At 55.3% G+C, this 12,329-nt stretch overlaps 1 protein-coding gene across 3 annotated transcripts in view; it reads right to left on the bottom strand.

Moving 5' to 3' along the window:
* Window positions 1-12,329, bottom strand: part of PPP2R2B (protein phosphatase 2 regulatory subunit Bbeta) — a 53,897-nt gene that overhangs the window by 20,636 nt on the left and 20,932 nt on the right. The window contains exon 1 of one of the 3 annotated variants that reach the window (XM_088521654.1): window positions 3,585-3,767. The exons of the other annotated variants lie outside the window; for them this stretch is intronic. Within the exon in view, the coding sequence (XP_088377780.1) occupies window positions 3,585-3,654 (70 nt within the window). The 5' untranslated portion in view covers window positions 3,655-3,767. Of the gene's footprint in view, window positions 1-3,584; window positions 3,768-12,329 lie in introns of those variants that run through there. 3 annotated transcript variants of the gene reach the window in all.

The following is a 12,329-nucleotide window of genomic DNA, read 5'->3' as shown; positions in this document are numbered from 1 at the left end:
TCCCCCTGCAGGCTGCACACACCTGTGTGCTGCTGCGGGTCTCTCGCAGCTCCGTGCGCTGCTCCGTGGTCTCTCGCAGTTCTGTGTGCCGCTCCGTGGTCTCTCAGATCCGTGCGCTGCTCCATGGTCTCTCACAGCTCCATGTGCCGCTCTGTGGTCTCTTGCACCTCCGTGCGCTGCTCCATGGTCTCTCACAGTTCTGTGTGCCGCTCTGTGGTCTCTCACAGTTCCGTGCACCGCTCCATGGTCTCATGTACCCCCGCAGAGGCCATGGCCCGCAGAGGCCATGGCTGGCCGAGCAGCTGGGCTCCCGCTCTCAGAGCCTCCTGGCCACGGATGTCTGTGCTCACAGTGAGCTTGCCAGGCCTCAGGAGAGGTGTGTGTGGGCGGCAGAGATGACAGCTACCTGGTCTGCAGGACGTTGGCTGTGCAGCCCCAACACCTCTCCCCGGAGCAGGATCCTCTTGGCTATTTGGGGAGGGGGTGACAGACCGTCCCCTCGCCGAGCCCCTTGCTCCTGTGAGCGAACGTGAGCACGTGAGCAGGGCCACGCGGGGTCGATGGGAAGCGCACACAGGCCAGAGCCCGCTCTCCAGCACACGAGAGACATGTACCAAGAGGGCGACTGCAAGGCACTTCCACTGATGTTCCCCCATCCTCCCTGAGCACCCCAGGCTTCCCCAGCCTTCCCCTGCTGGGCCCCAGCCACCATTGCAAGCGGCTCCCTTCCCTGCTCCAGCCATCCCTGTAATCCCGGATTACGGAGGCCCCAAGCACGTCTCCTCTCTTTAATCCAGGGATTAAAGTATCCCCAGGGCTCTGACGCAGAGCATGGTGGCCGGCAGCGTGGCCTTGCTCTGGGCTGGGAGGAAGGGGACGTGTCCACAGCTTGCAACGAGCCACCTGTGCCCGCAGCCACAGCAGGGGGAAGGTCTAATACAACGTATGCATAGAAAGAAAAAGCATAGAGGAAAGGACCGTGCTTGGTAATCAAAGTGCTTATGCATTAAAACAACAACTTCAAGGAGGCTCCTGGATTACTTAAATCCCAATCCAGATCATCCTCAAAGAGTAATGCCCATCCTTCGGCACAACAAAAATAGCTGGCAGCGCTGAGCGTGAGCCCAGGACAGGCAGCGGGAAGGCTTTTAAGGCAGGAAAAGAGAGAGATTAGAATAAATAAATAAATAAGGGCTGCTGCTCAGCCACAGGAAGCCCACAGTGAACGGACACTGCTTGCTCCAAGAGTTATGTCTGAATGCCTCAGATGGTCCTATTTGCCATCAGCATCCCAGCTGAATGGGGCATGAAACGGGATTTCCACAGCAGATTGACCCAAGGGAGCACCATGGAGCGTGCTTCATGCGAGACCTTCTCTGCACGAGGTCCAGAGCGCAGGAGCCTCGTGCGGGTTCCCCACATGCCGGCCCCTCCGTGTGCCCGGAGCACAGGCTGCCTTAGCTCCGTGCAGGTCCTGCCTTGCTTTCCCTGTGCCCTCTCTAAATGTGAGCGGCCTCCAGCCAAATGGCCACATGAGGGGTGAGACGCCGCAAGCTGCCCTGGTGGGAGAGCAGCTCCCACCGACACGCGGCTGTCAAACACACCCACGCACCGCCAGTCAGCGCGGGGCCGTCCCGCCCGGCATGCGGCTTGGCCGCTCCATCTGCACGAAGAGGGCTGATCACAGCACCACGCGGGGCCCTTCTGCACACCGAGGCCAGCTCACTCGGCTGGGCTTGCCCTGACCCTCAGGCTGAGGCTCTCCCACCTCCTCACATCCTGAACCTTCGTCCTCCCAGCATGGGGCTCCGCAGCCCACTGCCATGCGCCGACATCACACGTTCCATGTGGGCTGCCACAGACACTTGTGCAGCACAGCGATGACGAATGCACCTTCCACCGACCGTAGCACAAGCCCGTGCAAGCTGAGTGACCTGGAAACAGGGTCCTGCACCCATCTTGGCAATGTCACCCTCTGGAAGCTCTGCTGGCACCCACGTAGCCCAGGGACATCCCTGCAGCCCATCCTGCTGGGTGGATGTGGCACCACGGGTGGACAAGGCCAGCCACGGCCACCATGGGTGGACGCAGCACAGCTACATACAGAGCGTTATGGGCAGCAAGGCGCTTACGAGATGGGCAGGACAGACAGGTAGAGGCCAAGGCTCCCGCCCTGCTACTGTGCGAACATGAGCTGCATGCACGGCATGAGCTGGCACAGGCTCTTCCTCAGTGGTCCGCCAGGTCCCTGCAATTTCCACCGCTGCCGTATGTAGGTTTTCCCGCTACAGAAACCCCCTTGAGCAGCATGTCAGGGTCGCAGTGGCCCCAGCCTCGTGCTGTGCATCCTCCTTCCCCACAAACAAGGCCCCAGCGGCGCCACGAGGGCACCTGGGCAGGCTGCTGCATGGAGCGGGGGACGCTGGTCTTCCCGCAGGGACCAGGGTTGGTCTCTTGCTTTGGAGCAGCAGCATCTCCCAGAGTGGGGCCAAGCGGAGGCCCTTGGCTGCCCCGCGTTCCTGGGGCAGGACGCAGTGTCACACGGCGGTGGTCACTCACTCGCACACCAAACGTGGCCCCCCGCGGCCACACTGTCCCCACTGCAGCACAAGATCTGCTGGGATCCACACTCGAGTGTGCCGCACAGGGCCCCATGTTTGGCCGCGGTGCGACGCTGCGTGAGCAGCTCCTCACCCTGCAACACCCGTGATGCCGCACGCACCTCTTCGTGCAGGGGCTCGTACAAAAACAGCCCTGGGACACTGCTTAATTCTACTTAATTACACGGGTGTTTATCGTATTTCCGAGTATTACAGCAATAATTACAGCCCCGGACTGGTCACGGATGCCAGTGATGCTGTCACAGGGTAAGGAGGCACGTTTGGGAGCTGCAGCCCCGCAGCGCCATGTGCCCCTCCAGCCCTGCTGCACGGCACCGTGCGCACCGGGCCATGCAGCATCCCCAGCAGCTGCAGCCGCAGCAGAGGCGCTCGGGGCCCTGGGATCGCAGTGGCCGCCGGCCCCATGCCACAGACCTGCCGGAGTCGCGCAGCGCTCCCCCTGCACGGAGCCACAAATAGAGGTGCAGCAATGAGCCGGGGATCGTGCCCCCGGGACGCAGCCCAGATCTGCAAGAGCCCTGCAGAGCGGCAGGGAGAGGCTGCCTCGTGCTCGGGGATGGATGCGGCCCCAACCTTTAGCTGCAGGCACCCGCTCCCGCTCCCCCATGGGAGCATCAGCACCGCACTGGGAGCTGTGGAGGCTGCAGTGCCTCCGGCAGGATGGGAACAAGAGGGATGAGCCGGCTGGCGATGCGACACAGCCACCCCAAGCGCCGCAGACTCCTGGTTCCTCGGCTCGTGCACGGCTGCAGGAGCAACAAGCCGGGTTTTGATTTCGGCTCCTCCAGCATCTGCAGAGGGACATCGCAGCCCGGAATCGGGCATGCTCCCGAGCATCCAAGATGTCAGAGGCGCTCGGCACCGTGGCAGCCACGGGGATCCCGCCGGGGAAGCAGCGCCGGGCTCGGCCGTGCTGAGTCACGGCCCGGGCGCGGGGCGGCTGCGGGGCCGGGGACCACTCACCCTCGGTCGCATAGCTGTGGTCGCGCAGGAAGCTGCTGTTGATCTTGCGGGTCTCAACGTCCTCCTCCATTGAGGGCGGGCAGGCGGGCGCGGGGCGTCAGCAGCCGCAGCCGCGGATCCATCATCCCCCCCGCGCGCTGCTCCGCGGCGGCGGCCGCGAAATGCGCCGGGGCGGGCGGGGGGCGCGGGGGCGGCGGAGCCGCCGGCTCCTCCCACAGGGCGCGGAGCGGCGCGGAGCGGCGCGGGGCCGGCCCAGCTGCGCCCGCCCCGTCGGGGCAGGGCACGGGCGGCGGGCGGGGCGCGACGCGGAGCCGGCGGGAGGACGCTGCTGCCCTCGGGATGCTCCTGACCCAGGGATGCTCCCGTCAAGGGGGTTGTTCCTGACCTGGGGATGTTCCCGTCCCGGGGATGCTCCCGACCTGAGGATGGTCCTGCCCTCGGGATGCTCCCGTCCCGGGGCTGCTCCTGACCTGGAGATGTTCAGGTCCCGGGGATGCTCCCGACCTGAGGATGGTCCTGCCCCAGGGACGGTCCTGCTCTAGGGATGCTCCAGCTCCAGGGATGGTCCTGCTCTATGGATGCTGCCCCCAGGAGATGTGCCTGGTCCTCAGCCCACAGAGCCTAAACACAAAGCACAGCCAGTGGTGCTCCATGCAGGGAGCTGCAGCAGCCCCTGGCAGAGTCCCCCCGATGTCCCACAGCGCTGCACATCCTGCTCCCAACACTGCTGGGGCGGGAGCTCAGTCCATGCAGGAGAACAGCCCGACACCACCCTGCACATCCGATCAGCACCACCGCAGCCCTACACAGAAGCACAAGGCTGCGGCGGCTCAGCAAGGGCCCACTGCGGCCGTGGGGCGAAGCGGCACTCAGTGCCCCCTCTCTGCACAGTGCCCGGCTCTGCGAGCCCCTGGACCAGGGTCGTGTCTGGGACAGGGAAACGCAGCACTGGGTAAGCGCAGTTCCTCCTGCTGCCTCCTGCAGCTCCAAGCAGCCAAGGGACAGGGAGCTGCTGCAGAGCCCGGGCAGCCGTGGCCTCCCCACAAGGTGGAGAGGTCCCTCCTCCCCAACAGGCTCTTGGCCTCGCATCTCCACTCTGACATACACCAGCACCTTTCGCTTCTGTTAACAAGGAAAATTATTCTCCCCATTCTCCATGAGTTACAGTGATGCATTTCAATGTCCTACAAGGTTTCCAACACAACTCGTGACTTAACAAATCCATCAGCCACCTGCTTGCTACGCCTTCTGCACAGGAGCACCAAATCCATTTATTCCTAGCTTTTTAAAGCCCAGAAAGAAGCCTCCACAGCAACTAAAAGCATTAGCTGTCCTAAGCAGGAGCCATTTGCAGATTGAATTCACCAAAGGTCACTTGTCACCATCACTGCTCCCACCCCAGATGCCTGGTGCATCGTGAGGAATTGGAGCACTTCCCACACCTGCAGTTTCTGCTCCATTTGGGGCAGGCCTAGCAGCTCCATGAACAGGTTTCTGGGGAAAAAAGCATCGGGTTAATAATTGAACCAAACCTTGGATTTTTACCTCAACACAAAACCTATATAAAAAGCTTCCTTCAGCTAATTTATTTTTACCTCCATCTCCATGAGCACTAAATCCACTTCCTACTTACAGGTCTAAGGTAGAATACTAACTCCTTTTTTAAAAACTGTTAAATGCATCATTAGATATGCAAATTTCTCTTACATGTGCAAGAGTTATTCCTATTGATTGATTTTGCTCGTGCCACATCTATATTATTCCATTTAACGCTCTCCTGCCAGCCCCGTCCATGTTTTCAACCTCCCCTTCCCCTGGGCAGCAGCACATGGCCCATGGGAGGGAGCGGCAGGACAGGCCCCGTCCCCACAACGTCCCAGGTACACGGCCCCGCTGCACGTGCTCGCTCCGTCTCGACGTTCACTGTGCGCACACGGCTACTGCCTCGCACCTCCTAGCTCCAGAGATCGCTCCGCTCCCGTCACCCGCACAGGAGGTTAATGTCAGAAGCTGCTTTTCCAGAGTCAAACTTTCTCTTTGCTGATCAAATCTTTCCTCTCAAGGCAACAGGCACCATAACTGCGGGCGCAGAGGAAGCGTCGCCGGAATCTGGGCTAAGCACCACAGCAGCCTTCAACCCAAGAAGAACTTGCCCCGCAGAGCAGGGCCCCACATCATAACTATGAGCTCATTGCAGGACACACACAGTGCCCAAGAAATGGACTCAGATACAGGATATTCCAGGAGGATCCAATACTTCCATATCCTTTAAGGGATACAGTGGGAACTGTCACATGTTCCTTACATCAGAGACATAATTGGCTTAAATACTTACATGGTAGATAGGATTTGCTGTTTGTAAAGATTAAGGCCACATGTTATAGCATCAGTGCATTAGAACCAGCTGAGCATAGCTTATGCTGAGGAGTAAGTTTTTGCTTGAAAACAGTTATTCTGAGTGGTACCACAAGTGAAGCCTTTTGTTTTCATTATTGCATTTTATTCTGTTTTCCTAATCAATTCCACCAGCAATGACAGTGCAACGTCCAGAACTGGTTTCTGTTGGTCTGCACCCAGCCTGAACAGCCTCTGTGGGACACAAACACAGCAGCTCTCCGGGCTCAAGAGAGCTCTGAACCCCGCGCGTGGCCCTTGCGCCCTCCCCACGCTGCAGCGAGGGTGACGCGTGCGGTGCAGCGATGGGGACAACACGGGAACATCGGTCATGGGATGATCGTGACAGGACAGCGGAGGCTGTGTAGCTAAACCCAGGTCAGAGATTGGAAAAATAAAGGCAATGTTTTATTTCTTGTTTTCCCTGATGACTTATTTCCACTTGATGAGAAAAATTACAGTGTTAATTCCACTATATCACAGAGTGACCCAATTCCCCAAATGCTGGATATTATATTAGGTCATAATGTAGGAGGCAAACATGTGAATTTGCATGTGCATTTGAGTGGAACAAACACTGTAAAGTTACGCTCAAGATCATCTGCTTATCCTCCAAGGGGCTGCACGTTTCAGCCACGTGTGCACCCTCTTCCTTGCTCCCTAAGCCCCCGATACGTGGGCTTGCTTTTCACAGGACTGTTAGGCAGCGGCTGCGGCTGCTACACACGGACTGGCTGCACAAGAGCATTGCTTATTTGCCACCCGTTCTCTCCTGCTAGAAAAACTGCAAGAGACACCTGTTGTAACCCAAATATTTGCTAAATGAATGTTTTAACAGCAGCTTTGGAAATGCAAAATTTCACATAACCTCAAAGCTCTATTTTCTTTGAAATAATGCATACTAATACAAGACGCCAGAACAGCTATGTAGTTTTGAATTGCAGATCCTAAACCACAATTACTGCACTGCCTTAATTTAACTTGGCCAGGGACTACATCAAAAAGCAATGAATTAGTAATGTAAATTAAACTCAATCTGCCTATGTCTTATAACATGAGAGCACAGGAAATGTTACAACAAACAGTGCAAAAGGTAGCACTAGGATCACTGTTTTATAAAAAAAAAAAAAAACGTTCTGCTTGTCCTTCAATACGAGCCAGCGAGAGAAGCATGAAGACACTCACCCCCAGCCTTGCCTTCTTTGCAGAGCTGAAAGCACAAAGGTCAATCACTCAGCCAGGATTCACTTCCCACAGAAAATCACACTGCGAATCTAGCCGGGCAGAAAACTAGACCACTACCGGGACTAGTTCAAGAAAGCATCACAGCCCTCACAAGGATGAGTTTCCAAACCTGCCCTCAGGATAATACAGCAAGATCAGGACTGCTCTGCAGTACCCGAGGCTGTAGATGAATCGGTGAAGAACTCAGTGTTTGCAAATCCCAAGGCACTGAAACATCCCCAGGTCTTACAGACTGCTGCCAAGTTCAAGGAAAAAGCGAGCCAGTAAATAAAAGAAAAAAAAATAGGGACAAATCCACCATATTCATTCTGTGATGATAAATGTAACCATTATTGGTAACAATAGGAAATAAAACTTATACAGAAAACCGCTGACTTGAAATCATTTCTTGTTTGTTTGTGTGAAGTGATACATATAAATACAAACAACTGGGGGAAATGACTGGCTTGGGTAATGGGGCTCATGTGGACACCTCTAATAGCAACCCTGAACTGAACACATACAGACCACAAACAATTTTACACCATTAAAACATGTTACTGAATACCATTAAGAGTCACTGCAATGGCATGCACTGCAAATGTACCTCCTATTACAAATTGGGAGCTTTATTCCTTGCAGCGTAGTTTTCCCAATATGACACCTTTTAATACACAAACTGTGCCTTCCACAGCAAATTGACTTGCCAGGAAAAACCTGGTCCAAGAAAAAACTCCTGAGAACACATAGATCTACTTTTCCCACTGCAATTTAGTGGTGCCCAAAGGGCTATTGCAGTCTTCTGCATCACCCTCTCCCCATTCGGATGTCTGAGGTGGCCGCTGGCATCCGTGGTCAGTCCCAACGGTGCCAACCCCGCTCAGTGGGTGGCTGATGAGCTGCTGCCTTCAGTGCCATGTGCTGCGCTAAAGGGGACATGGCAAAGCAAAACAACTGGCGGCAGTGCTGAAAGTTGGACCACCCAGACAGCTTGTTGCAGCAGTCTAAGTGGCAATCTACTTCGTAATTATTTCAAAATCCAGAGGACTTTGTACGTTTTCAGTCAGATGTATTTCCAGCATGAGCCGGTTTTGGTAGGGAAATGTCATGACACCTCCAATTCACCTGCCACTTTGTTCCAGCGAGGCCGCAGTGCTCTGCGAGAACAACCGGGCTGTCACAAAGAGCCACAGCCGTGGTGCTCGGGAGCAAGGGGTGACACGGGCTGTGCGGCAGCAAGTGTGGTGGGAGCAGCAGCCGCCAGCGCCACGCGTGGGCTGGGTGACACCGTAGAGCGCGCGTCCTCGCAGCGTCCTCGTCACCCATAGCACTGCACCCCTGAAAAAGAGACTCTGAGCTTTAATTGTGTGTGTGTTCCAAAGGTCCAAGCATTAATGGAGAACCAAGAGAAGTTCTGCTCGTGCTGCTCTGCAGTTCTTCATCGCACATAGCCCAAATCCAAGGGTGACGCTTCTCCTCGGTGACCCTCTGCACAGAGAGGTGATGGCAAACAGCGGAACCAGCAGGTCCAGCCAAACCGCGCTCCTGTAGCGTGTGCGTCGGCACCATAGTGCCCAGCACGGCTCTGCTGCTCCTCTGCGCCTGATCCTCGTTTCATCCTTCCCCCCGAATGGCAGAAGTCCCGTGCTCAGACGCTGGCGGCACCGCTCCCGCGGCAGCTTCAGTGCCGCTGCCTCCTGCTCAGAGTGAGCAGCCCAAGGACGGTGCATCACACAGCCCGCCCCGTGCCAGCCATGTCGGCACCCAGCACCCGCACTGCGAGCGCAGGGACTACAGTGACTCCGGTGGAAATGCAGCCCCAGGCCCTGTGCAGCTCCTTGGACACCCTCTCTCACTATTTCCCAGCTCACGTCTGCGTCCTTGTCTCCAGCTCCTGCCTCGGGCAGCTCCCCAGCGAGGCCATGTCTCGGTGCTGACAGAAGTGACTTCCCTGCACGGTGACAGTCTTCACACTTCTGCACCCAATTTTACTCCAGGTGATCTTTAGGATGAGTGTGGGGAGGTAAACATGAGATCGTGCATGAGATGGGCAAGCATTTTGTGGCCACGGCAAGCACAGAGATATCATGTCTTATTAATGTTCACACAGTTATTGCCAACACCACAGATCCACCTGTTAAGCAGTCAGCAAACAAGATGAACGGCTGTGCCTTGTTAAACAGACCATTAGGTGCCTCCGGGAAGGAAACCCAAAAGCCACAGCTCTGGTGACTCCCGCGGCACCGCGCAGGCACGCGCAACGGATGCGTTCGCACACGCAGCGCCAGCAGCAGCCATGGGAGCCGGGAGCCGCGGTGGCATTAGACGCAGAGGGGTCTGCGCAGAAACACAGCGACGAGACCGTTAATGTTTTGTTGCCCTTCAATGTTTGTTTTTTTTTTCCTAAAATGTCCCCACCGATATGACCCCGGAATGATATGCAAAATAACACTAAATCCAATTGTCCTTGCGGAAATCCAGTTAGTTCAATCTAATTTATTAAACGAAACTGATTTTATTCTTGTCATGTTTTTGAATGTTTTCTGAACATTTAAAGCAAAAAAAAACATTCTTGCATGGAGAGTAATGAATTCATCAGCATGAACATTTATCACCAAAGCACCAGGATATTTTTCTGGACACTCAGTCTAATCCTGAGCTGCCAAAACCTTCAACCCTCCTCTCTTCATGCCAAACGTATGAGAAATTGCACACAACTCATACACCTGCTCACCCTGATTGCTCACTTAAAACAAGTGGTTGTGCTAATGTAACAATCGCATCCAGGTACACGTCTTACCGATGCGTCAGACTCCAGGGGTGTTCCCGGTCGGCCCGTCTCGGCGCAGCAGCCCTGCTGCAGACGTGATCACGTCTGGAGGGCGTTGGAGCCACCGGCCCCAGCTCCTGTCGCGTCCCACTCGTGGGGATGCGCCAGGCTCCACGCGGAGAACGCACCACAGCATTGGGACCTCGTTTTCCCTCCAGCACTTGTTAAAGTTGTATTTAATAAGAGGCCTGAGCAATGAGCAAACGCTAACAACCCGCCGAGGAAGGCTTCAAAGTGCTCATCAAATAACCCACCACCGCCGCGCACTTTGTGCTACCTTTGATATTCAAAATCTAGGGAGAATCCAGGCCTTTGATGAGGACAACGAGGAGGTATTTATGTACTTGGGTAAAAATACCACTCATTTTTAAGGCATGCATTATTATTCCAGGGTATTGCCAGACTGGGAGCCGACAGCAAGGGAATTTCCAGGGCTTTGTGTAAAGCCTAAGGGGAAGATGCAACCCAGAGCTTCCCCAACCGAAGTGGCTTGGGTGAGGACAGCAGACGGCGTGGGGCTGAGCGCATGTGCACCCCCCCTTGCAGAGGGGGCTAGGAAGTCACAAGAGACAAGAACCAACAGTCAAGTGCTATTTCTCGCTCCCTCCCTTGGGTGCTTGCTTTGCTTGGACGCCCGCTCGCAGAGTGGGCCATGCCCCAGTGCCCCTGCGCTTGGCGAGCACTTCAGGTGCTGGCGCGCAGGTTCGTACCGTGGCACTTTGGGAATGTATCGCAGTACTTTGGGAACACTGCGGAAGGAACCCAAAGGCTTCACCAAGCGCCCCAGGCGTGGCTTCAGCAAAGGCCAGGGGCGCCTGGCCCTGCTCGCTCTGCTCCCGCGCCCCGGATGCTCTGTGCCCCGTGGATGCTCTGCCACATCCCGCAGCGCAGCCGCACGACCCCTGAGCGCAGCTCCACGAGCCCTGGCGCGCGCAGCCCGGCCATGCTGCCCACAGTGATAACAGCCCAAAGCTCTCATGGCTCTCAGTGAAAAACTGCAGCACAAGCGCGAGGTGGAACCGCTGCTCAGGCCACACCAACGCGCTATCGACCTTTCCGCTTACAGACCAAGCCACCCAGGATGTCTCAGCAGCTGAATCGCTGCGGCACAGGGTCCCTGCACAGGCACAGGTAACCATGGCAATGGTGTCCCCAAGCAGAGGAAAAGAGATGGATTTCATTAATTGCTAGGGGAATTCCGGAGAGAATTTGCAGCTGGTCAAAAAGAAAAGAGAAGAAATTATTTAAAGTCAAGAAACTCCTCAGAAGCCCAAGATTGTTTCAACATTTAAAACACTGGCACACTGATTAATGGTAATTACCTCATCCACAGCACCTTCCACGGGGTGCATACGAAGCCCGGCGTCTGCATCCCTCCTGCACCCACCCTGCTGCACTCCAGGGGCTCCTTGCACACATTCCCAGAAGGTCCATTTTTCATCTTTGTGCACAAGAGAAGCATGTGCTAATACACCTGCTTAGGGCACACTGCAGAGCTTTCCTACCTCCCCAGGGATAGCTCAGGTGCAGCATATGGGAGGTGAGAAATTATTTTCATCTTGTGGCTGTTTTACAGTAACTCCTGGGCAATGAGTTTGGTAGATTTCTATGACGTTCCTAACGAGGAGGTACTAACAGCACAAGCAATATCCAGGTTAACGCCTGCACTAGGCAGCCGTGAGCATGGGCTGTGTCATATCTACTGTCGTTGTTCCTTTTCCAACTGCCCAAATGATTCCTCCAGGTTGTGCTCCAAGCCAGCTGTACAATTTGAAGATTAAGCCCAGGTTCACAGATGAGGAAATGGTTGTATCTCAGCAGACTAATCACTGCGACATGGCCCAGCCCATACGTAATTTCCTCTCTAAATTGCATGCTGCAGTTGCATGTCATTTCGGGTTAAAGCACCAGGGCAATCCTTGAGAAGCTCCATAGGGCAGCAGTAGGAATGGATCTGCTTTTCTTGTATACACAGTCTTGGAAATTATGGATGTGCTTCATGCTAATACCTTAAAAGCAGTCCCTGAGCCACAGCCAAGTCCCCAATTCTGCTGTGGTAGGTGAAGCAGCACGCTGCATCTCAGGGAGGAAGGTGTTTGAGGAGCCTCCGAGCCCCAGAAAGGGTCTTAGCAGTTGCATTCCCTGCCTTACAGGCTTACTTGCATTTCTGACTAGCGAGACAGAGATTGGGACCAATAAGCCCCTCACTTATGTTTTAGAAACTGTGTTTTTATAGCACCTTATAACCTGATCGTGAAAAAATACTCCATTCCAGGCTAAGACAATGAAAAGAGTAT

The sequence above is a fragment of the Tinamus guttatus genome, unplaced genomic scaffold (genome assembly GCF_059628265.1).
Source record: "Tinamus guttatus ecotype Peru unplaced genomic scaffold, ASM5962826v1 Tinamus_guttatus_pri_ptg000007l, whole genome shotgun sequence".
NCBI classification, from domain to species: Eukaryota; Metazoa; Chordata; class Aves; order Tinamiformes; family Tinamidae; genus Tinamus; species Tinamus guttatus.
This window is presented reverse-complemented; position numbering and strand designations above follow the sequence as displayed.